Genomic DNA, 25,852 nt, shown 5'->3' with positions numbered 1-25,852 from the left:
AGACAAATGCAAATGTGATAGAAGGAGTAGAGGATGCGATAGAAGAAATAGAGGAAGTGCAAGAAATCACAGATGGTAAAGAAAGTGAAATTTTAGACTTAGTATTTTTGAGCCTAGAGCTCTATTTAGCATACACAAAACCGGAAGTTACACTTCTGGTAGAGGGGAGGGAAGTTAAATTCTGGTGTGACTCAGGGGCTTCACGAACCCTGATACATCCTTCCAAACTACCAGAAAATTCAGAATCACTTGATTACATATTAGTGAAAGCAGCTAATGGACAGCTGTATCGGGAGCCACTCTCCCATAATATAGCAATAACTGACCTTGTTTCAGGGATGACCCAGAAAAGCAAAATTGTTGTTTCTGCAGAATGCCCAGTAAACCTTTTGGGCAGAGATCTTATGCAAATATTTGGCATAGCAGTAGTACCGACTATGCGGGGTATGGAAGCACAGTGACAAATGGATACTTTTGTGGTGCAACCGGAGGGTGAAACATTTTATTGGTACAGCCAGGACTTAGTCACGACTGGTCCAGGGGCAATAACCGAAGAACTGATGAACGTAGCCATCAGTAAGTCCCCCTCCCTTGACAATGATAAACAACATTTGTTGCACTGTACTCTTTATTATTGTAGCACACCAGTACCTGATAAGGAATATGAGCAAGAACTGTTTAAAAACCATGCAATCAGATTAGTATTACGTAATCTGTACTGGGACACAGAAGGGAACAGTGTAGTTAGCTGTTCATTGTCCCAGGAATTCTTTGCACTCTGTAGATCTAATAGATTACCACATGTTAGTTTAACTAAGGACAAGAATGTGAAATGGGCAGACCTAGGAGAAAAGGTCACAAAGTGGGAAAAACAGACAGAGCTAGAATTGTCAGAACAGGGAGTACAGAAGCAGAAGTTAAATGGGATAACACAGACACACCCAGCTGTACACTTGCAGTCTAGCGAAGACAGCTGATTACCACTCTTACTAGAAGAGGAAGAAAATGCTTTACGGAGCATACCAGAAACTCTCTGGTCAACAGGGAAATCAGATGTAGGACTAATTCGTACAGCAGGACCAGTTACTATTACACCAAAATCAGCATTTAGACCTCAAAAAAGACAGTATCCCTTAAGAAAGGATGCAGAAATAGGAATCAAACCTATAATAGCAGCCTTACTTAAGGAAGGAGTACTGGTAGAATCTCCCGATTTGCCATGTAACACACCCTTATTCCCTGTCAGGAAAGCAAATGGAGAATGGTGTATGGTCCAAGATTTACAAACTATAAATGACGCAGTAATACCTAGAGCACCTACGGTGCCAGATCCACACACCCTATTGAATGATTTGAAGCCTCAACAGAAGTATTTTTCTGTGGTAGATATTAGTAATGCGTTCTTTTCGATATCGAAATACACTGACAGCCAACATTGGTTTGCATTTACATTTCAGGGGAAAAGGTATACATATACGTGACTACCACAGGGGTATTGTGAAAGTCCAAAAATATTTGCACAGGAGATGGAAAGCAACTTGGCGGGATTTAGCCCACCAAGAGGCAGCCAAATTTTACTTTATGTAGACAATATCCTGCTGGCAGCCCCCACCCAGCAAGAATGCAGAGAAGATACCATAGCATTACTACAATTTCTAGCCACTCAAGGACATAAAGTAAACAAAAACAAATTGCAGCTTTGGAGAAAGCAGGTTAAATACCTGGGATATGTAATATCCAAAGAAGGCAGAACATTAGATGAAGATAGGAAAATAGCAATTTTACAAGCACCCAAACCGACTACCAAGAAGGAAATGATGTCCTTCCTGGGCACGACTAATTTCTGTCGGAGTTGGATTCCAAACTATGCCTTGGAGTCTGCTCCACTGACCAACTTGATATACAAGAAGCCTATGGCAGCACAAGATTTATTACAATGGACACCAGAAGCAGAATCAGCTTTCTGCAAACTGAAGCAATTGATAGCATCCTCATTAGTTTTAGGATTACCAAACTATCATAAACGTTTTTTCCAAACTGTAGATTGTAAGCAAGGTTATATGACATTGGTGTTAATACAGCAACATGGGGATAAGCAACACCCCATAGCTTATTATTCATCACAGCTGGACCCAGTGGCATGATCCCTGGCCCACTGTGAAAAAGCAGTAGTTGCAGCTGCAATGGCAGTACAGGCTTCGGCCTCAGTAGTGTTGTTCCACCCTCTCACATTGAGAGTGCCTCATGCAGTCGCAATTATTTTACTGCAAGAAAAAGTAGCATATCTTTCTCCTGCTGCTAGACATCTTTCCTGTATGTCTATACTCTTGAGCCATCCTCATATGACAATTGAACGATGTACAACTTTAAACCCGTCTACCTTGCTCCCAACCCCTGCGGATGGCACACCACACAGCTGCCTGCAGGAGATTGAGCAAAAGACACTGCCTAGAAAAGATCTAACAGATGTTCCCTTGGATGATGCCGAGGCGACATATTACGTGGACGGCTCATGCAGAAGGGGTCCTACAGGACAGAACCTAGTGGGGTATGCAGTAGTTTCTGATACTGAGATTTTAGAAACAAAGTCTTCACCACACAATTTATCTGCACAAGCAGCGGAATTGATTACCTTGACAAGGGCGTGTACCTTGGCATAGGGTAAATGTGTGAACATTTTTACTGACAGCCAGTACACTTTTTCTACTGTATATGTTTTTGCACAACAGTGGAAAAATAGAGGAATGATAACATCTACTGGTAAACCGATTAATCATGCACAATTTATTTTAGATTTGTTAGAATCTATTCAGTTACCTCAGAAAGTAGCTATTTGTAAATGTGTAGCTCATACCAAGCAACAGGATAGGATTTCAAAAGGTAATGCGAGAGCTGATACAGCTGCAAAGCAGGCAGCTTCAGCTTCAGAAGTATTTCTTTTGAGTGAGGAATTACAACCTTCTGTGATTTTAGATTTAGAAATGTTGAAAACAATGCAGACACTTACTATGAAAGTAGAAAAACAGAAATGGATAAAAAGAGGAGCAATTCTTGAGAAAGGGCTGTACATCTCCAAAGAAGGAAAACCGATTTTGCCGTCTAACTTGTTTAGATATGCAGCTTTGTTGAGCCATGGGCAGTACCATGTCTCAACGGGGGGATGGTACAGTTAGTGAACCGAGTGTTCACTGCATATGGATTTACAAACTTCACAAAACATTTTTGTGCAGCATGCCATGTTTGTAACAAGCATCATGCACAAGGGGCATTGAAGCCTAAGCAAGGGAGTTTCCCAACACCGCCGTACCCATTCCATACTATCTGTATGGATTTCATAGAGCTAAACAAATGTGAAAATAAGAAGTATTGTCTTGTCATTATAGATATGTTTTCCAAATGGGTAGAAGCTTTTCCGACTAAAAATTCAGATGCAGCTACTTTTGCAAAAGTCCTTGTTAAAGAAATTATTCCTAGATTTGGCATACCGGAAAAGATCTACAGTGACAATGGCACACACTTTGTAAATCAAACTATACAACAGTTGAGCCGATATTTCGGAATTTCTTTAAAGAACCATTGTGCATACAACCCCCAATCCGCAGGATTAGTAGAGAGGCATAATGGGGTTTTGAAAAACAAACTTAGGAAATTAATTAGTGAGACACAAAAGAGCTGGGTGCACTGCCTGCCCCTGGCACTGCTGAGCATGAGAACTGTTCCAAATGCAAAGGGGTTAACTCCTTTTGAAATACTGTTTGGGAGGGCATATTATATACCTCAGTGGAAACCTCTCATGTCTGCAGACCAGGAGTCCGACAGTTCACTTGCAGAATATATGAGACGACTTTTAAGTAATAAACAACTTTTGCAGTTGAATTCTGTTTCAGATAAAGAACAAACCAGACCATCGGAAGCAGAAGTAGTCCCAGGCACATGGGTCTGGGTGACAGTTATTAAGAGGAAGAATTGGACTACACCAAAGTGGGAAGGGCCGTACCAAGTGCTACTGTCAACACCCACTGCAGTCAAGATCGCAGAGCGAACATCCTGGATTCATCTGACACACTGTAAATTGGTTAAAAACTTTGAACTGGACAAAAAACTTGTTACTGTTACACAAGAACAAAATGACCAGATACGGAGCAAATAGAAATGTAGAACAACCACAGAAGTATTGCATGATCATTCTGTTGGCCATACTGATAACATTAATCTTTTTGTTGTGGCCTTTCCTTTTTCCAACCACACGAGCTGAACTGAATAAAAGAGATTCGTTACTTATAGACTGGCATCCAAACTTTAATACTTACCAAGCAATTAAATATGTGTATGCTGAAACTTTTAATGTTTCGAATTGCTGGATCTGCACAGCTATACCAACAGCATACGGGGGATTATTAATGACTGCTTTCCCCCTAGGGGTCAATGAGACCTGGGAAAATTTGATTTTTGATACTACAACTGTGAAATCACAAGACAAAATAGCATTGTACCTACCTGTTACACAAAAGGGAATTGTATGTTTTTACAAAAATGATACTGTTCAGGTGGGTTGGAGCAATTGTAATGTGACTGTTCCTTACAAATGTTATATCAAAGCTAATAATGCAGGTTATATTTGTGATACAAACTATGACTCATATTTTGAACTTATGCACAAAACGGTTGATGAAGTACAGTGTAATCCTATTCTCTTTAAACAACTATCTATCATTAATAAAAAAATGTTTCATGCAGGGCAAGTATATATTAATACTAAAGTAGAGAATTGTTATTTTGTGTGTGGGAAAAAGGCATACAAATGGTTACCTGAGAATTGATCCGGCAGTTGTTTTTTGGGTTACCTGGTTCCGGCCATACAACACACTGCAGTTTTGCCTCAGGGAAGGATTCGAAATGTCAGAGAGGTCACCAAGAAACCTGGAAATCCAGTCAAGAGACCTGAGAATCCAATGGGACTAATTGAAGCAGGCTGGAGAAACCATAACTCCATGAAAAACAAAGATAAACTGACACACATGGACTTGAGTGACACTATTATATCGTGGGCAGGTATAGCCCCAGCATATGGCACAGTAAAATCAATTTGGGAGCTGAGAAAACTGTCCAAACTTCTCGAAGTAATGAGTAATGCAACTTTTTCTGCTCTCGAATTAGTGACTGATGAACTGAACGCTATGAGAACTGTGGAGCTTCAAAACCAAATGGCTCTCGACTTCACCCTAGCGGCGAAAGGTGGTACGTGCACTTTAATAAAAGAGGAGTGCTGTTCATATATTCCTGACAACAAGCATGAGATAAACAACCATCTCAAGGTGCTTCAGCAAGTGTTGGCCATGACCAAACCAGGCCCAAACCCACTGACGGATTTTTTTCCAGAATTTGTTTGGGGGGGTGGGGTAGCATCCTAATGAACATCCTGATTGCCATTTGTGCGGGATTACTCCTATTAGGAGTGTGTGTTTGTTGTGGTATTCCCTGCATGAAAAGATTAATCAAAGATTTTATAGACATGTCAGTTTCTGAAACTTTGTATCAAAGTACTGAAATTGAAGAACTGTTGAAAAATGAAACACTTTCATAAGTTTAAACTAAATGACTCTCTTAACTGCAAATTCTGAACAGAAAGAGGTTAGGAGAAGAAGCAACTGTTTATGCTTTTGAAAATAGAATAAAAAGTATTAACAGGGGGAAATGTTAAAAAAATATGTATTAATGTATATGTTTAGTGCTTAGAAGCTAAAAGAGTTAACACATTTCATTCTATTTTATGTACAGCTTAATTCTGTATGAAATTATAAGATGCTTTTTCAAACTGCAGTATGCTTTCTGAAATTGCAAGATGCTCTCTGACCTAGTATTTGCTAGCACAGCAAAATTCATGTTTATGCCTTTTGGAAATTTACTGAAAAGCAGGTGATTATCTGCTAGGTCAGGAAAATGAATGAATAATGAATGAATAGAACAATACTGTTTTCTATAATGTGATTGAATATGAACAAACAGCTCTGTTCGTGTTATATGAACATGCACAGCTGCGGAAAAGAAGAGATACATCAAACAAAGACAACTTAAAGAAATGAACTGTAATCTGTACTTGCTTTGTGCTCAAATTAGCCATAGTACCTTGAATGGTAACATTGCATAGTGAGAAGTTGTATCTGACTATTGGTCATCAAGGCCACGTTGTTTTTCTTAGGAAGTATTTTTGTAAACCTGATATGCCAGCAGAAAATCATGGACAAACAGCTGCTGTGAAATAATATTGAAAGAACTTGTGATTTATTATGTCAGCTTGGTGGGCAATGTCTTGTAAGAAATGTATAAGAATAGCTTCACTTCCTAATTCTAATTAGACAAACTCTGTATTAGCACGTTTTTGTCTCCTTGCTGCAAGATTAAAGTGCCTTAACCTGAACCTGCCGTGTGTTGATCTTTTTGAAGTTATTTTTCCTTTGAGAGCCACACATTGTCAAACTACATGGTATATTAGGAAATGGAAGGCTGAATTTACCTCTTGCCAAAAAAGTTTGTATATTGTTTCCTTTTCTGTAGGAAAATACTAGTTCTTTATCCAGCCACTCTGAAGCATCCTTTACAGATTTCAAATATTTCCAGAAATATCTAACTTGATCTATTATTTTAGAACTAAGGCAACTATATTTTGTAACAAAATATATATTTTCATTTAGCTACTTCTTGTACACAGCCCCAGTATATTACCTATCCTGATAGCTTTTCTGGTATCCATTAATTCTGTGTGTACATTTCTGCCAACTATCATATATTGTTTTCACATCATCACTCCTATTTTTAAACATGTCTATAGTTTTATCTAGTTCTTGTTTGAGATATTCTTCAGTGATACATAGCTTAAACAAGTGATAGAATTCACCAAAAGGAATAGCTTGTATTGTGTGCAGTGGATGGGAACTTTGGCCATACAGAAATTATGTGCCTTCATTAAATTTCCTATGAACTGAAGTTTTTAAAATATTCCCATCTAAAATATCTACTATGACATCTAAGAAAGGGACACAAGTCCCAATCTTCAGCTGATAGCAAATGACCTAAAACAGCCAGGCTTTTGGAGTGGCCCTGGAAATTATCAAAGCAGAAAACACTGATGGATCAGTCAAAATGTAAGTTAATAATAAATATCTAATAATAAGTAAAATTATTTAAAAAACAGTTATTTATTTATTATCATTTGTTAACCAGGTTGGTCCAACTGAGCCAAAGGAAGAAAACAGTCAGAAGTCAGGTCGAGTTGGGAAGGGCAGGACCAGGTGTTAAGAAGGTAATGTTTGAGTTCTTGTTTGAAATGGAGCTTATGAGGGATAATTTCCAATAAACAAACAGAAGTCAACCACCAGAAAAAAACAAAATCACTAATGAAGGATAGAAATCCAACATTTAGAAAAACTGATTAGTTACACTTTTCCTGTCTGATCTGTCTTATTAAAGAACACTGTCCCTGATCTAAACTGAATTATTACAACAGAGCAAAGGCAGCCTTGCAGTTCTTGGGGAGCCATTTTGGATATCCACTGCACAGTACAACTGTGAACAACTTGCATCTCTAACTGGCTGATAACTGACTTCAGCTGTCTTCAGCATGCTCTTTTGTAGACTAGCCTAACTGTCACAACTGTTCCAGTTCTAATTTTCATTTCATATTTTAAAAATCAACCAACAGCTGTTTACTAAAGTTCCTTCCTGTCTTTCAGCCTCTGACAGTAACACACAGCAACTGTCAACATTCCAATGACATAGGTTCATAGGTAGGTACTGGGCTATCTGCCTGAAGGCATATATTAGCCCAGCCACATTGTGCGGTATTCACCACCCCTTTGGTTAGTTCCCTAGGCCCTTGATCTAGCAGCTAGTACCCTTGGCCCCTATCTGGTAGAGCTGTTGGTATGATCCCTGGTGTGAACTTTCTGTCACCCATCCACTCGTCAAGGTTCCTGTTGAAAAGTGATAGTGAGGGGCTCTGTCTTATGTAGATTGAGACCTTGTTCCATAGCAAAGGAAGTCTTTGTGAAGGGAATCTATCCCTCCAGCATGTTCTGTTCATTGTTGTGCTGAGGTTTATATCCCTAGAGCATGTAGCTCGAGTGGATTTGGTTTTGCTAAGATGGAGCATGTTCAACAGTTCTGGGTTGGACATGGCTCTGTATGTTAGACAGAGATCGCCTCTGAGAAGGCGGTATGCAACAGAGAAAAGCCTTAGTTTTTTCAATCATGCTGCATAGGGCAGCTGTTTGAGGCCAGTAATCCTCTTAGTGAGGTACCTATGTGGTCTCTCCAGCTGCTGGAGATGCCTAGCCAGGTACATACCAATTGGTGCATTGTACTCAATAATGGGTCTGATTAGGGAAGAGTAGAGGGGCACCATTACATCCTTAGATCTTGATGCAAACCCTTTCGTGATCAGATGGGTCACATAGAAGAATTTTCTAACCACCTTGGCAACATGGTTATCAAAGGAAAGCTGACTATCTACTTGGGTCCCTAGATCCCTTATTACTACTTCAGATTTCAGGGGGTTACCTCCTAAGTGGTAGTTTGCTGGTACTCTGTTTTTTCCAAAGGGGATTACTATGCATTTTTTAGCATTTAGCTTGAGACTATGGCTTTGACACCATGCATCAGTCTCATTAAGGCCCTTCTGGAGGATATCCATGTTGGCTGGAGACTCTATTATAGCACCCAGTTTGCAATCGTCCACAAACTTGGTCAGCCACAGCCCTTCAGTGTTTGCCTGTACTTCAGAGAAGTATATGCCAAACAGGAGGGGCCCCAGGGCAGAGCCCTGAGGCATACCGCTCATTACTGGTCTGGATTCGGACATAGATCCCACTACTCTTACTTTGTGGAATCTGTCTGAGAGCCAGTTTGCGATCCATCTTGTGACGTAAGGGTTTATGCCCAGGTTGGTGAGTTTATTAATAATACCCAAATGGGGAATGGTGTCACATGCTTTAGCAAGGTCAGGGTAAGCCGTGTGTACCTCCTTTCCCTTATCTATAGCCTGAGTAACTGTCTCAAAGAAGTCCACCAGGTTTAGGAGGCATGATCTGCCCTTGACGAAGCCAAACTGTGTGGGGTCAAGTGTTTGGAGGTTCCCAATCTCTCCATTTATGAGTTCCATAATGATTCGCTGCATTGCTTTGCAGATCAGACTGGTCAGGCTTATTGGTCGGTAGTTTCCAGGGTCGGTTGTGGGCCCACCCTTGTGCAGTGGAACCACCGTTGCTGTGTGCCATTCTATGGGCACATATCCTGTCGAGAGGCTGAGACTGAACAGGGTATTCAGATGCAGGGTTAATTTATTTTGGAGCTCGCGTATGACACAGCCCGGGGCACCATCTGGTCCCATGGAGGCAGTGTTTTTAGTTTTAGATAGAGCCTTATTAACCAATGTATCAGTAATATTTGGAGTTACACAATCCCCTGGAATAGTAGTAGGCCCTGTAGGTGGTTGGGGGGGGGGAGAAATTTGCACTGAACCTGTCAGCCAAGATGTTGGCAATGTCAGTGGGGTCAATGTATTTTGTTCCATTTTGTACTAGCTCAGAACAGACCTGAGAGTTGCCATTTAGGTTTTTGATATAACCATAGAAGGCCTTATGGTTATCCTTGGCATCCTTGGCAACTTTATTTTCAAAATTGGCTTTAGTTGACTTGATGAGGGCCCTCAATTTCTTACTAAAGCTGATCAGGGAAGATTTTTCTACTTTAAGATTTGGCTTTTTTGTGTATAAGTCTGCTCCTTTTATTGTATAGTTTGCTTATGGCTGGGGTCCACCAGACTGATTTCTTCTTGCTTAAGGAAGGAGTCTTGGTGTTATTTGGGATAGTACGGTCCATGCAATCCTGAAGATGTATATAAAGTGCCGTGGTGTAGGATTCTGCATCCTGGATATCATTATCCTTCTGCAAGGGAATTGTGAAGCTTTCCACTTCTGACGCAAGTAGTTTGAAGTTTGCTTTGGAAAGGTTTTCTACGATGGTTTATTTGACTGGGGGAGGTGGAGGGGGTGAGGATGTCTAGGGTTATCAGCTTTTGGTCTGATCTCACCAGAGAGGGAGTGATAACGGGTGTGGTACAATGGGCGCCCATATTTGTGATGACTAAATCCAATATGTTGTCCCTTCTAGTGGGAGAACATACCAGTTGTTCAAGGGCATTTGAATTTATAAATTCTATGAACCGCTGGGCATAGGAGTTAGAACTTTGGTAGTTCGCCCAGTCTATACCAGGGTAGTTGAAATCACCCAAAATGTTGGTGTTGGGTAGGACCTTTACATTTTCCAGTGCCTCAAGGAATGCTTAGTGAGCATCTTGGGACATGGTGGGCGATCTGTAACAGGCTACGACTTGAAATGTGGTTTTGCCTGCTGATAGCTGTGCATGGATGATCTCTGGGGCATCATGCTGCACCACTAACATGGAGATGTGGGTATCCTTGATGAATATGGATACACCTTCGCCCTTTGTACTTTGATCTGGTAACTGAGGCCAGAAGGTATGATATGAATTGTAACCTGGTAGTGCTGGGGTGCTCTCTGGAGCCCTGAAACAGGTTTCCGTCACTGCACAAACATCATTTTTCTCCATACTGAGGAGTGCCTCGAGTGCGTGCATTTTGAGGTTGAGACTTCTGGCATTGAGTAGCATTACCCTTAGTTTTTGGTTACCTGTGCTGGTTACGATGGTTGGTTTATCCTTTGAGCCTTGCCTAAAAAAGGCACTGTGGGGACGGCAAGAGCCTTGGCCAGTATTCGAAAGCCTAGGGGGGTGACAGGTGCAAACCATCTCTGGTGAAACAGCGAGGCTTGTCTATCATGTCATCCCAGGCAGACAGACACTGGATCCCCTTAGAATGACACCAGAAGCTTAGCCAATTGTTGAAATTGATCATTTTGTCTTTGTATTGTGGTATCATTCTAGGTGAAGGTAGTATGCTACTCAAGGTCAGGGTCATACCAGCTTGGGCTACATGATCAGAGAGCTCCTCGATGTCTCTTTTCATGTAGTCCAGGGAGGTACGTCTTAGATCATTCACACCAACATGTACAATGACAGCATTATATTTGTACTTGTTCTGGAGTGACCTAAGTGCCTGTGTTATGTGGCGGATCCTAGCACCTGACAGGCAGGTGACAGTAACCTTCTCCTTGTTCAGCCTGGTGAGTGGAACATCTGTGTGCCTTACTATAGAGTCTCCTATTACTAGCGTGTTGGGTATGGTGTTTTGCCTTAGGGGCTGTCGTGAGGCACACTGCTGAGGTGAATTATGTGTTTTCTGGCTTGTGTTTGGAGGTGCAGATTGCTTGCTTGTCTGCTTTGGAGGGCACTGTTTCTTTTTCAGATTTGTACATAGTGCCTCCAAATATGTTTTTGTGTATTTATGTGTATGTTTTGCCGGTGCTTGTTTTGTAGATCCATGTGTGACTGGTGGTATGATGCTAGTGTGTCTCTTCTACTCTTGACTGTCTGTTACAGTCATGGGTTGAGAGCGCCTAGCCTCCAGTCTGGCTGTGTATTTGCATCTGTCACAAGTGTGTGTGTCTAGAGGTAAGAGGAGAGGGTTGTCTGTATACATGAGGCAGTTGTGACATTGCCTAAGGATGCCCAATTCCACCAGATGAACTGGAGAGTACACCTAAAGCTGACCTCTGGACATGCTTGGAAAAGTAACTTTCACTTGTCTTACAGACAATCGAGGGTTTTATGCTGTATTATAATAGTGCTGTCTAGGAGATTTGGAAAATAATAGTGTTGTCTAGGAGATTTGGATAAGTGCTGATTTGGGTTATGCAAGTACTGCAATAAGAGCAGTTGATCTGAAGCACTTGAGTTGAGGCTTGCCTAGTTCTAAGGGAAAATTTGCAGCACAGACTTTGTGGAGCCAGGTATAGTATACCCCAGCTAACCGGCGCTGCCCGATGCTGCTCTATGCGCAAGACCGCGCAAAAAGAGAGTTGCAGGGTTTTAAGAGAGAGAAAGATCAAGGAGTTTGGAATTGACCCAAAATGGCCAATAAAACTACAGTTTCTAGGCAGTAACCACTCCTACAGGGACAGACAGGCTGCTCAGTGTTAACCACTGCCACTGGTGAACACAGAGACTTCTCTTTAGCCCAAGTAAGCACTGGCCAAGAAACTTACAAACAGTTCAGAACAGCAACTCTGTTACTGAACTTTTTTTAAATTATAGAAAGTGGGAAAATAGCAAGTTTTTTTTGTTTATTTGTTTTTGTTTAAGGATAGCAGAGACACACAAGTAACAAACTAGTCAGAACAGTGCAATAAATGACCCCAACACGTGGTCAGAGGCAGGTAAAATGCAATTTTAAGAAAAACTATTTTAAATTAAGTGCAACAGAAAAAATGCAATAAACAGGCTCTAGGTATGTTCTAAATACTGTTTCTAACACAGATATCAACTTTTGCAAGCAAGAAAATGCCAAAAAATAGGCAGCAATGCAGTTTTTCTAAGAAATAAATCAGAAGAAAATACTTAAAATCTCAAAAGTGGCTCCTTTTTCTCTCAGAGTTTTCTCCTCTTGGTAGGTGCTTCAGCAACAACTATCAAGCCTGGAAAGATGCCAAAACGGCGCGGCTGCAGGGTTTTAAGAGAGAGAGATCAAGGAGTTTGGAATCAGTTTGCAGATCAGATGATTCTGAGACAGTCTGCATTTAGAATCTTCTTCACAAATATCCCCAGTCAGAAATGTATAGGAAGACTGTTCAAGTCTTTAAAACATCCTGTACAAAAAGATTGTGCATCAACACATAAGTATTTATTTACAATATCATAGGTAGTCATGCTGGCATATGATACACAGGTTTATGTGAAATTATGTATAATAACTTCAGCTAGACATGCTAGCACAAATGACAGTGTCTAATTTCTTCACACCTCTGGCAAGACTTCACATGAGAAAGATACAGTGGTATCTGAAGTCTCTTTGGTCCCATCACCAACATCCATTGTCTTTTCAAATTCCAGTTATGGAATTTGTCAGAAGAAAAATCACTTTGTGAAAGCAAAAAATATCCCCAAATCCCGGTCTCCCCTTCTCCGCTCTCGCTCCAAAGTAGTCACCACAGATACTTTGGACTTTGCTTTGAGAGCAGTGTCAAGAGGGATAAAAGTACAAGGTATCTCAGACAACAAGGATAGACACAAGCATATTAATATAAAACTGATGCACTCAACTCTCTGAATCCCCTTTGTTCCTGAAAGTTGTTACAGATAGTACCACACTGATGCACAGTCTCACTCTACAGGCATTATACATTTTGTCAATGTAAAACTGTGTAACACTCAAGCTGAGATGGACAACGGTAGACCTTCACAAATTGAAACTAGATCAGGAGGTTTTCCATGATTTGATCCATCGGTGGGACATTTCCCAAGTAGATCTCTTTGCCTCCTCCCTGAGCAATCAGCTAGCAAGATTCTGCTACAGGACCCAATGCAAGAAGGCCTGGGAGACAGATGTCTTTTCTTTTCCATGGACAGGAATGTTCCTGTTTGCTTTTCCACCCTTTCCACTAAGGTCCAGGATTCTTCTGAAGATTCAGAAGGAATTCCACCAAGATTACTTCTGGCTTCAGCAGCCATGGTTCACCCTTCTTTTGGAAATGGCCAGGGGCACTTACCACAGTCTTTGCAATAGACCATCTCTACTCACATAAGAAAGTTGTTGTTTTATACACCTCAACATCAGTCCTCTTCCGCTGACTGCCTGGATGATAAGGTCTTAATTCTTGTTACACATCTGCTTACTGAGGATGTGCAGCAGAAATTAATGGAGGCAAGAATGCCTTCTACTAGAAAGTCATACATTAGCAAATTGAAAAGGTTTTCTAGTAGGTGCCAACAGCATAATCAGCACCCCTTCAAGGCTAGTTGATCTCTGGTTGTATGATATTTCTGTGAGTTACTATCCCATGGCCTCTTACTCCTCTGTCAAGTTACATTTATCAACTAGTTCAGCATGTCTGCTCATTGGGTCCTTCACTTCCAGCGCATTCTCATGTCTCAAAATGTTTTTGAAAGGGGTTTCTCATAAAAGGCCTCCAAAAAAAAAACAATGGCCGCTACTTGGGATTTTAATTTTATGTTAGAGAATCTAACACTTGCTGCATTTGAACCAACTAACCTAGCTGACATGAGGTTCTTTGTATGAAAAACAGTTTTACTGATTGCTTGACCTTTGCAAGAAGGGTATCAGAATTGCAAGCTTTTATGCTGAGTCAGCTGTATCTCATTTTCCATAGGGACATGGTTTATTTGAGAACTAATCCTACTTTATGCCAAAATCAGTATCCTAGTTTACTTTAAGCCCAAGTATCCATCTCCCCATTTTCTTTCCTGAAGCCAGAAATGAGGGAGAAAGGATATTCCATACCTTGGATGTCTACTGACAACTCCAGTACTATCTTGACAGATTTAAATCTTTCAGATTTTCAGATTGGTTGTTCATCTCTTGTGAAGCCAAGAAGAATGGACAACCTGTGCAGAGCAGACTATTTCCAAATTGTTGCATAACACTATTAACTTTTGTTGTACTCACCACAAGACTATTCCAGGCAGGGTCAAGGCCAACTGTACTGAGGCCTTGGCTTCCCTCAAGTGACACCAAACGGAAGTGGTAACAGCTTGCAGGAAGAAGGAAATCAGAGGACAGTTGTATTAGAGGCATCAGAGAACCGAGTTGGTAATGCTCAGCGTTCTACAGTTTTTCCTGCTATTATTCCATCTATGGCTAGCTATTTGAATAACAAAGATTTTTTTGCTAATGAAGCATTGGATCAGAATGGGCAGAATGATAATGCATGGGTGAGTACAATAGCCGATTTGCTTAACGTATTTGATCACAAACTTTTCAGATGTCATAAGCTACAACTGGAAGTAGCTTACCTACAAGAGTGTATTTCCAAAAAGATTATTCCGAAAGGGTTACGCCAGTGGTGATACCCAGTTGGGCTTATAGAAAAATCCACGTTTCATCAAAAACTCTTAGCCCTGTTTGATAGACAGGATTTTGACTTCCTATAGTCTTTAATTAATTTCTATATTATGGAAATGAATAACCTGAAAACCGAGCTTGAAATTATGGAGCACACAATATGTGGAGATATAGAATTTCCTAAATATAAATATGACTATTCTAGAATTTACACTGGTGTGGTGGTGGTGCTGCGGTAGCGTTGTCGCCTCACAGTAAGACACTGTCTGGTTCAATTCTCAGCTAGACCATCTTCTGCGTGGAGACATGCATGAATGGGCGTACCTTCGTTGAAGGTTGTGTGTCAGGGCTGGTAACTCAGCATGTAAAAATCAGCTACCAATTATTAGTGGACCGGAGTTCCGCTGTGTCAACCCCTAACCGGGAAAAGCCGAAAGACACAACAACAACATAGAGGCTACTTTGAATAAATTGTTAGCCAACAAAAAAAGAAAAATTGACAGAGACCTTAATGAGTACGCTAATAATAAAGCGTATCCCCCATCCCCAATGGTTTTTCTTGCACATTTTTCAAATAGAACATTTACTAACAAGTATGGTCCAATGGTTCCCACAGTTAATGATGATAATGTAGTGGCCCCGCCGGTTCGGCGAAGTGAACGTATTATGAACAACAACAACGTTCAAGTTGATGGTCCACAACTCGTTGAAGTAACTAATAATGCTATTAATAATAACCAGGGTTTTCAAAGGGGAACCAACAGGAGAAACAACAATCAGAACAACAATGGAAATCAAGGTCAAAGGAGGAATCTGAGAAGGAGATGATAGAGACTGTATTACAAGGACCACAAATCCTTCTAAGTACACAAGGTGACTTTAAAAGTTATAACTACACAGTTTTTGTCAATTGAACAAGATCTGATTGATTTTTTTGCTAAAGGGTTGTCCTTTGTTTCGGATAGAAGGGTTGATTTGGTGAAAACAATAGTAGACCTTAAACTATTTGTACATAGATTAAACTTGGCATCGTTAATAGGTGCAAGTTCTACTGTTACTTACACGCTCAGGGTATCAAGCGTGTTTAACCCCCCCCCCCTCCTGCAAGGGGCATTAGCCACTTTTGAAAAAAATGTGTGAATTAGATTTGAGATCTAGTTTGAATTCACTGCATGATAAACAAGTTAGTAGGTTTAATATCACCAAAAATGAAATTGATTTTATCCAGTTACTAAATCAGTGTAATGTCAGGGTGATGAAACACGATAAGGGAGGAGGGCTGGTCTTCATGGATCAACATGAGTATGAGAGGAGAATCCATGATTATTTATCTATGGATGCATATGTACATGCTAGTATTAATGAGGTCAGTTGTGCATACAAAAGAATTAGAGGAGTTCTGGATGATTTATTCTTAGAGGGCGTTATTGACATAGTCACATATCAATATTTTTCAATGCCTGCCCCTAAAATCCCGGTTATTTTTGGCTCACCAAAGTTACATAAAAGTTTGATAGATCCACCATTCAGACCAATTGTTGACAGAAGGGGTTCCATTACATATGCTTGCACCAAATTCATTGATAATATTTTAAAACCTTTGATTAATGATGAGCCGCAGATTTGTAAAGACTCCTGGAGTTTTTTGGAGGATATCGATAAGTTAGAATATTGTGATAACTACATATTTCTTGTTAATGATATTAAAGATTTGTGTACAGTTATACCCCACGAGTTGGGTGTAGCATGGACTAGGGAGTTTATGACTTACAAAAAAGCACATTATGCAAGTATCTATTTAGTAGAAACACTACTTGACATAGTTTTATCTAATAACTATATATTGTTTGATGAACAACTCTTTCTTCAAAACACGGGGGTAGCCATGAGGTCCCCGTGTGGTGGGAGTTTTACGAATAGTGTCATGGCCCATTGGGAACGGACATTCTTGTTCAATAATAGTATGTTCCAGGAGCATGTATTATGGTACTCTCGTTCCAAGGTGACATGTGTCTCATTTGGAAAGGAGAAGTGGGGCTTATTGATAGCTTCATCGTAAGCATATCAGCTATGACAGAATTCCTGAAATTTACTTATAATATCGGCGTGGAAGATATTACTTATTTGGTTGTTAGAGTAACTAAGGATAGAGTCAACCGTAAATATAAGACCACGATATTTAGGAAGCCGACTTATTCAAATGCCTTTTTACATTTCTCGAGTAGTCATCCTTACCATCAAAAGAACGCTGTAGTCAAAGGCCAGTTTGTAAGGGCAGCAATGATGGTGTCTGATGATGTGAATTATTTAAAAGAATGTGAAATTATAAAGGTAATGTTTCTCAAAAGAGGCTATCCCGAAATTCTTGTTATGGACACCATCTAGGAAGTAAGTGCCAAGAGAAGCTCAGGGTATTTTAAGCCCCTTGTATCAGGTTGTAATGGTTATAATGCTGGTACATTAGCAGGATTGGAAGTTAGTAACACGTGCCCTCGAGCAAAAAATTTGAGTATAAACTTTCTGTTTACCTTTAGTATAGACTCGAAGAAAATAAGGGAGATTCTTACAAAAAATTGGGCTATCATTATGGAAGATCATACCCTGAGTAAAGCCTTGGGTTTACGACCGGGTTTCACTTGTAGAAGAGGCCCAAATTTGAAAAATTTGGTGGGGTGGAACAGAAGACATCTTAAGACTGTTGGCATGAGTAAATGTGGAGCATGTCCTCAATGTAAGTATATTAAGTTAGGAAATAAGATTTTGATTAAAGATAGGTTATACACTTTAAATGATAGATATAATTGTGAATCCAAAGGGTTGTCTATGTTGCCACTTGTGATTTATGCCCTTCGTATTATATAAGGAAAACAGAACAAAAGCTGAGAAAAAGAATTTATGAGCATCAATATGCTATAAGCAAGGGGGATAGTAATAATGCGTTGGCTAAACATATTATAGATAACCCTATGCATAAGTTCACATATTTGGTTGTGCAACAAGTTAAAATTGATTCCAGGGGTGGCCCATGGCAGCTCATTTTGGAAGAACAAGAATTATTGTGGCAAATTCGAAAATCAGCTTATATTCCACCAGGGATGAATGAATATGAATCTATAAAATGTATTTTAAAACTTAAGGCTCTGGGTAGATAATTTATGTATAGGTGGGCCTTTTTCAAATATGTGAATTTCTGTCAAAGTAAGCTGTTATTACGTTATTACTTTTTTGCAGTGAGCAAAGGTTTTATATGGGATTGTATGTATTAGTATTTTTGTATTGAGTGAATGTAGTTCTGTTGCTTGCATATATATGTTTTATGTAGTGTTAACATATGGTAAGTTGATTTATTATATATTTAGTATTATATAATTTAATAGGTAATAAGTAATATAGTCCTGAATATAATTTTAGTTTCAGGCTATAAGAATGTTTCTTTAACCAAGGGCATAAATTTGTGATTGAATAATTGCTTGTTTGATACGTTATTATGTTCTTTATAAAGCGAGCAAATTATTGTTTTAAATTGTCTGAGGAAGTTGGGGCATTGTTCCCTTCGAAAGTGCTTACGATTAAAGGTGGTTTTATTGCTCGCAGTGGCTGTTTCGTTCATTTTTGCTACCTCCGGATTATGCTTGTTTCTGTTATTGTGTCATTAGTTGCTTTGGTTTTTCGCCTTGACTTCATTTATAACTTTTTAGAAAGGGTTGAATTTTATAAGTGTTCTGGAAGCTGCAACTTGGTTCTTTGTACCGCCTTTTACAAAGCAATATAAGCTTGATTTCATCTCTAGGTCAAGATCAGGCTCTGCAAAGACCATTCTCCAGGGCTCCTGGACTCTTGTCCTTCCATCTCCCAAGTGTGTAAGCTAGGGTAAGCTACCCATATAGCTAAGGCTACTGCAGCAGTGATCAGTATGATGAACGTAGTACAGTTTTGTAGATGAAGTTAGCATAATAGTAGATGTTCGAATAATCACTGCAGCAATAGCTGCTCCCTCCATCCATCCGCCATGTTTTTTTGCTGTGTTGTTTATGCCAGGGTGTGGTTATTTATTTTTTGTTCTTCCTAGCGTTGTCCCTTCGGGGCTCAGCCTCCCTCTGTCTGTTTACAGGAAAGCTCTGAAGAGCTTGGCTTACAAACTTGTGTTTAGTCAGCCTAGCTTGAAGAGCTGCCTGGCAGTTTGGGTGCATGGAAGGTGTCTTGAAGCTTTGCAAGCTTGTCCGGCTGTTATATTTTTGGAAGGATATAACCCATAGAGCTAAGGCTACTTCAGCAGTGGTCATTCAAACATCTATTGTTCTAGTAAGTGTATTTACCTGACTGTACTTTCTAGATTAATGAAACTGAGATTTCATTTGATTAAGAATTACATCATTTTAAAAAGGGAAGGAATTCTTTTTCTGCTTGCTATATAATTTATTTGACTGCATAACTTGGCAAAAAATACCTTTCTTGATAGGATGCATTGAATATGTAGCACACTGAAAAAATGCAGCATGTGCATGTGGCATTTGACAGCCTTAATGAAGATAACGTATAGTGAACAGTGACTGTGGTCACAGATGTCAACACCACCATACCTGAGTAGCTTATTAATGAAGCCCCTCAAACAGTTGTCTGCCACAGTTGTTATTTCCACTGTTATGGAATTTAAACTTTATTCTTCAGGGGTTTCAGTGAAATAATCTTCCTTAACTTCTCTTGACCAAATTCAGGATTTGTCTGTTTGTAAATGATGGATCACATTTTCACTAAGGAATATATTTTTCTAAGCTTAATTGTAGAAAATGCAGTTTCTGATGTCAAAAGTGTCTACCTTATCAAATAATGCGCATAAACCTTGAACTTGTTTTAATTTCTCTGCTCACAGGTTTTTCCAGTTTGGCAGCAAAGAACACTTCTCATTTGTTGGAACAGTCCACTGCAGGAGAGTTGGAAATTCCTTTCCAGCCAATCAAAGTGAAGAAACATAGAAAAAAACACAAGGTTACCTTGACCACTGAAGGAGAGCCAGTAAAAGTGAAGAAACATAGAAAAAAACACAAGGTTAACTTGCAAGATTTACTGTCTAAATATTCTGCTGATGTAACTACCTCACCTAAGGATTTCTCATCTGTTCTGCTAACTGAATCCTGTGCATTACCTTTACCTACAGACATCAAGTGTTTAGAGGGCGACAGTGTCAACAGTGAAACTACCACAAAGACAACTTTGTCTGATTCAGTGAAATTTACAATTCCTGCATCCGTCTCAGCTCCATATTCAACCACTGCAAAATCAAGCACAACTTGTAATGTTGCAATAACCACATGCCAAACAAACATGAAATTGCCTTCATCTCCAGTTACTCATCCATTCCCAAACCAAAATTCTAATCCACACCTGCATGTTCCAGTCTCACATGCAATGTTAAGGTCTCAGCTATCGACCTATTTGCATTGTTCACCTGTGTATACTGTGCCAAACAAGCCAACTCAGACATATGTCTCTTCTGTAATGACTTCAGCAGTCAATCCAAGCAGGTTTGTGCCAAATCTTCCAATCACATCTCCTTTTATAGTGCCTTGTCCTGTATCTTCAGTAATGTCTCATCCCAAAAGTTTAGTTTTTCCTGTTTCAGCAACAGATGCAGTCATTGGTAAGAATGCATATGCAAAGCATGTCAGTAATTCTAATTCAGCTTTGGTAATTAATCATATGCCTTCACTAATGGATTCAAGCCCTGAGCACAATCCTACATTAACAACTTCAGAAACATCTGAAGTAAAGTTCAAACCTATGTATACACATCCATATCCAACTAAAATTCATGACAGTTCTACATTTAAAAGTACATATCCTTCTGAATTAGAACCTAATCCAACAGTTCCAGCTTCAGAAACATTCGAAATTCAGTCTTGCCCTACATTTACAAGTTCAAATGCATTGGAACTTGAGTCCATTTCTTCATTTACAAATTCAGGAACATCTGAAATTTCATCTAGCGCTACAGCAGCAAATTCAGAGACACTTAAAACTCAGTCCTCAACTCTGCATACAGATCCAAAAACATCTCAAGTACCAGCAGTCATAAACTCTGCAGCTGAAACACAAGGAAAAGCTTTGCTTAATAATTCAGTTGCTTGTTATTTCTATCCATCCTATCTGCCTCACACTACAGTTTCTGAATCTTCTCTTACCACCTGTTCTTTAAAATACAGTGGTACTGTTTCTACTACTCAAAAACTGAACAAATCTGATGCTCTTGCAAGGGAGGATGCAGAGCCATTAAAATCTTCCTGTGTAACATCTTGTATTCTAGACCAGCATAACTTAGTCCCCAGTGTAGCTGACCAACATATTACTGATGCTAATATGACTACCAAAATTCCCAAACCTGACATGAAGCACGTTATTTTTAAGACTGATGAAACTCAGGAATACGCCATATTTCCTAGAAAACAAAATACCGAATGTACTACTAATTCAGATCTGAGTCATATTAAGTTAGCATCTCAAACAGTTGCTGAATGCTCTACCTCTTTACAAAAAACAAAAAGTGATTCTGATGCAAGAAATTCCAGAGAGGAAAATAAATCTGGCTTTGAATCACTGTCTCCCACCATAACATTTGCTGAATATCCTGTTAGAAACAGTCAACAAGTTCATCGGGCAGTACAGACTGTTCTTCCCAGTCCAAGACAAGCTGTTGTGGATGTTGAACATTCATATCAATCACAGACTAGAACTTTCCAGCATCTACCACAACAACCACAGCAGAGAGCTGTGTTACTTAAAGACACACATAAAGTTTTGCCAGGAATGCATTCAGTGACATCTGAATCGAGTTTCAGTAGTTTTACAACAAATGTGGTCACATCCAGAGGTTATGACATGAAACATCAGGAGTTCAGTGGCCTTCCTAGGTATCCATCTTATTTTATACAAAATGAAAGTCACGGACATTTTAGTGACCACAGTCATTCATCTTTGCATGTGACAGAGCCTCTGACACCACAAAAAAAGAAAAAAAATTCATGTGTCCTTTTGTAATGGTGCTGGCTCTGTTTTTCCTTTTGGTTTACTGTCTTCCATCATCTCGAGATATTTATGGAAGTCACCTTTTTATCATATTTATAAGTTACAACTTATATTTGGGATCTAGATATCCCTTCAGTGCAGGCAGCACAGTGGTGCAGTGGATAGTGTTGTCGCCTCATAAGAAGAAGTTCCTTGGTTCAGTTACCAGCCAGGGTGCCTTCTAGCAGAGTCTGCATGTCCTCCCTTTGTTCATATGGGTTTCCTCTGGGTGATGCAGTTTCATCCCATATTCCAAAGACATGCAGTAGGTGAACTGGACACACTAAATTGGCTATAGGTGTGAGTGTGCATGCAAGTGCATGTTATGGAAGACCAGTTGATGCAGGGCTAACCACCTGGTGGTGTGAACCTGGCTCCAGGTGATTGCCAGTTTTGAAATGACACCACAACCCCATGTGCAAAAATGGGAAGATGGGTTGTGGGTGGATAGCAATCCCTAAAGTGAGATGTCAAAGAGGGCTGGATGTGACAGATAATGTATATTAATAAATAATAAAAAAAAAGATACCTCTTAATAAAAAAACAACTCAAAATAAGGAGCTCAACTTCCAAAAACCAACAAGGGCAAGTTGCTTTTGTTATTTTATTCTGGTACCTCATCATTTTGCCTTCAATAGAATAATGTGACATTATAACACCCCATCTTTTATACACACATTCTTCAAACCAATTAGAGTTAATTAATTAATTAATTAATTAATTAATTAATTAATTAATTGTCAAGCAAACATTACAAAAAATTCAAACAATTTAACCACTTAAAATATATTATAAATTTTAAAACTTAAAGGTTTAGAGCATTAAGAAAACCCGTAGCAAACTAAAGCATTTCAAAAATCTAATACTTTAAACATTTATTTTACAAATATATTCCTAAACAATACATTATTAAATAACCTTGGTTTTTAAATACTTATATTACTTTAGATTAAATGGCACAATAATCCACAGTGCATAGTAAAAAAAGAATTTATAACCATTATAACAGTACAAATGCAAAAGTATTATAAAGTTAAATTGCTATCGATATTCATACCCCTAGGTTGGAGTGTTCTAAAATGTATTATCATCCTACATTCCAACCTGTCCAACTCATTTTTAAGCTTCCCCCATTCTCCATAAATGGACATGCCAACACACTAAAACACAAACTTTTATGACAGCATCATGCATAGAAACAAAATGTTCCGCTACCTGATTCAGGCAATTTCTTTTTCTGATATCCCCCAGATGCTCCATGATTCTCACTTTTAACTTTTCTTTTAGTTTGCTCAATATACCACTTAACCTTTTCACAACCACATCCTATAATATAAACAACACCCTTTGAATTACAATGAAAAATCTCTCTCGCTCTATAGAATCTACCATTTATTTTCGAGCCATCAGGATTTCTAACTCTGCAGCAAGTAATGCAATTCCCACATGAACGCATACCCACTCTGTCTACCTTGTTGTTGGTTTTTGGAAGCTGAGCTCCTTATTTTGAGTTGTTTTTTATGTTGGTACCTTTTTGCTTGTGTGTTTAAAAAGATACCTTTTTCCAGGACACATCGATGACAAGCAGAGAATTTATTCTGTGATGAAGTATGAAAGTTATGTGACTTAAAATCAAAAATGAATTCAGTATTTTCAGAGTTAGAAATACACAAAGTCAATATTTTCATAGCTAGAAATACTTTCCACATTCTCCTTTTGGAAGTCACAATCCCAGACATAGAGATGTACTAGAATATATTGAATAATGTATCAAACATTTTGAAAGCAAAATAATTCCTTTTTGTTATATTTGAAATTTCTTGACATTTATCCTGTGTGATTTTCTTTCTATTTTTATATATGCTTGCATTAAATATTAAAACCAAGCAGGAGTACCTCAAAATAGAGACATTCTCCATCTGTGAGATACAATAAAAACATACTGTTGATGAATTAAGCATTTTAACTTGAAGAGGCTACAACAAAAGTTTCAACAGGCCTGTACGTGCATTCCTAGAACTGCATTCTGTTTTTTTATAATTGTCTTAAAAGTCATTGTGTTAACAGTGAAGTGAATAAGGGGTTTGTACAAAGCAGAATATGACCTGCCGAAGCATTGGGTTTGACTACCTTAGATTATCTAGCCGAAGGAAGTCATACATTGTTTTCAAGAACAACAAAGCTAGAGGTGCATTTAGTTAGTTATGTTTGATTCTTGTAGTACCAGGAATAATTTTGAAAAGCTGTACTGAAGAGTTTGAAAAGAATAGCATCCTCTTTCAGCTGGTCAGTCATCTTGAAGTATTTAGTATTGTCTCTTTGCCAAAAATAATGTCTTTCTGTGAAAATAATGTAAAAACGTTAAATACTGACTTATTTTATTAAATTCATTGTACAGCTATATGAGTTTATGGAGTTTGGTCATATTAGCCTATTTATAAGTGAATATTGTGACTCTGTGATGGACTGCTGTTTAGCCAGTTTAAATAATAATTAAAAAATATTGATGGTAAGAAAACTGATTATGGTACTACAGAAGCAAATGACATCAATCATAAGTGTGCAGTACTCAAATAATCATAAGTTTGAATCCTGGGGAAGCAGACAATCCAGGAGCAAGAAGAGGAAAGCTTATTAAGAGAACATTAATGAAACACAAAAGAAGAAAATAACTTTTAAGAAAATTGTTTTAATTTCTTGGAAAACTAAATGTTTAATCTGACAAAACAAAAGAGCTTATAATCAAGTTCAACACTGAAATACTCAAAAACATTTTACAATGGTAAAATAGTCACTAAATTACTTGTGTTAGTAATCTAGGTTTCTTCCTACCAGGTATTCATTTCTATAGGAAATACATTAGCAATCCACTTATTTAAGCAATGTGCTTAAAGCATATAATTAGTATATTTGGTCAAACATCCAATGATTTACTGATGTAGATGTATCCCATCCCTTCACTTCAGCCAAGCTTATTTAAGATACTCAGCCTACATTTTCTTCCTCCAAGGAGACAACTCTTGATGTTCTTCATCCCACATTGCTGCAGTCCTAACACTTGGGTAGTCCGCTGTCCCAGTCGGCCCGAATCGCATGACCGGCGTCATATCCTCAGTCTTTTGCCGCATGGTCCGATGCAGAAGCAGTTTTGCAAGTGCAGGTTGGCGTTCTGAGATTTTCAGTTTCAGACCGAATCCAAGTTGGCGAATATTTTGGTTTCTTGCCTCAGTATTTTACCGGATGTCAGAAAAAGTGAATAACTGTATTTCTTGTGGGAAACAGATACCTCATAGGGATTACCATACCTTAACAAGCATACGATAAAGAGAAGATTAGATTGTGCCAGGTTAGTTTTGGGATTATAAAATGCCGCCAGATGCTAAAAGTGCAAGGACAGAACAGCAAAGCCTAGGCTGGAAGAACCGTCCGGTTCTTTAGAGGGCTGGAGCCAGAGGTTCAGCCAGAAATTTCTTTGGAATCCCAGGGAGAGACTTTATTACTACAAGATGTGACCTCTCAGGAGGTAGGGCTTCTCAGGTAGCTGTTCTTCCCTCCCTTCCTAAGGTGGTTAGGCCCTCCTGCTGTTTCCAAGGCTTCTCCCAGGGGCAGGCCAGGTTTGGTTTCAGGTGTTACCCCTAGTTCTTCAGGGTCTGTACCTAAGAAGCATATGCTTAAGATGGCAGAAGATTTGATTACAATGATTAGAGGTTCTATGCCTCCTGATAAGAGGCCTAGGGTGGAACCTGAGCTTGGGAGTTTTGAGCAGTGTTCGGATGCTTCTGAGTCTTAGACTTGCAGGA

At 39.1% G+C, this 25,852-nt stretch overlaps 1 protein-coding gene across 2 annotated transcripts in view; it reads left to right on the top strand.

Annotated features, from left to right (window-relative positions):
- The window catches only part of LOC122809657, a 673,939-nt gene extending 649,487 nt beyond the window's left edge, over positions 1-24,452 (top strand). For both annotated transcript variants that reach the window (XM_044081325.1, XM_044081317.1), the window contains one exon: positions 19,864-24,452. In XM_044081325.1, coding sequence (XP_043937260.1) covers positions 19,864-22,025 — 2,162 coding nt within the window. In that variant the 3' untranslated portion in view covers positions 22,026-24,452. The remainder of the gene's footprint in view (positions 1-19,863) is intronic.
- Positions 24,453-25,852: the final 1,400 nt, after the last annotated feature.

Source organism: Protopterus annectens, chromosome 1.part1 (assembly GCF_019279795.1).
Source record: "Protopterus annectens isolate FY-2018-M chromosome 1.part1, PAN1.0, whole genome shotgun sequence".
Lineage (NCBI taxonomy): Eukaryota > Metazoa > Chordata > Ceratodontiformes > Protopteridae > Protopterus > Protopterus annectens.
Note: the sequence above shows the minus strand (reverse complement) of the source record. Positions and strands in the feature narration are given on the sequence as shown.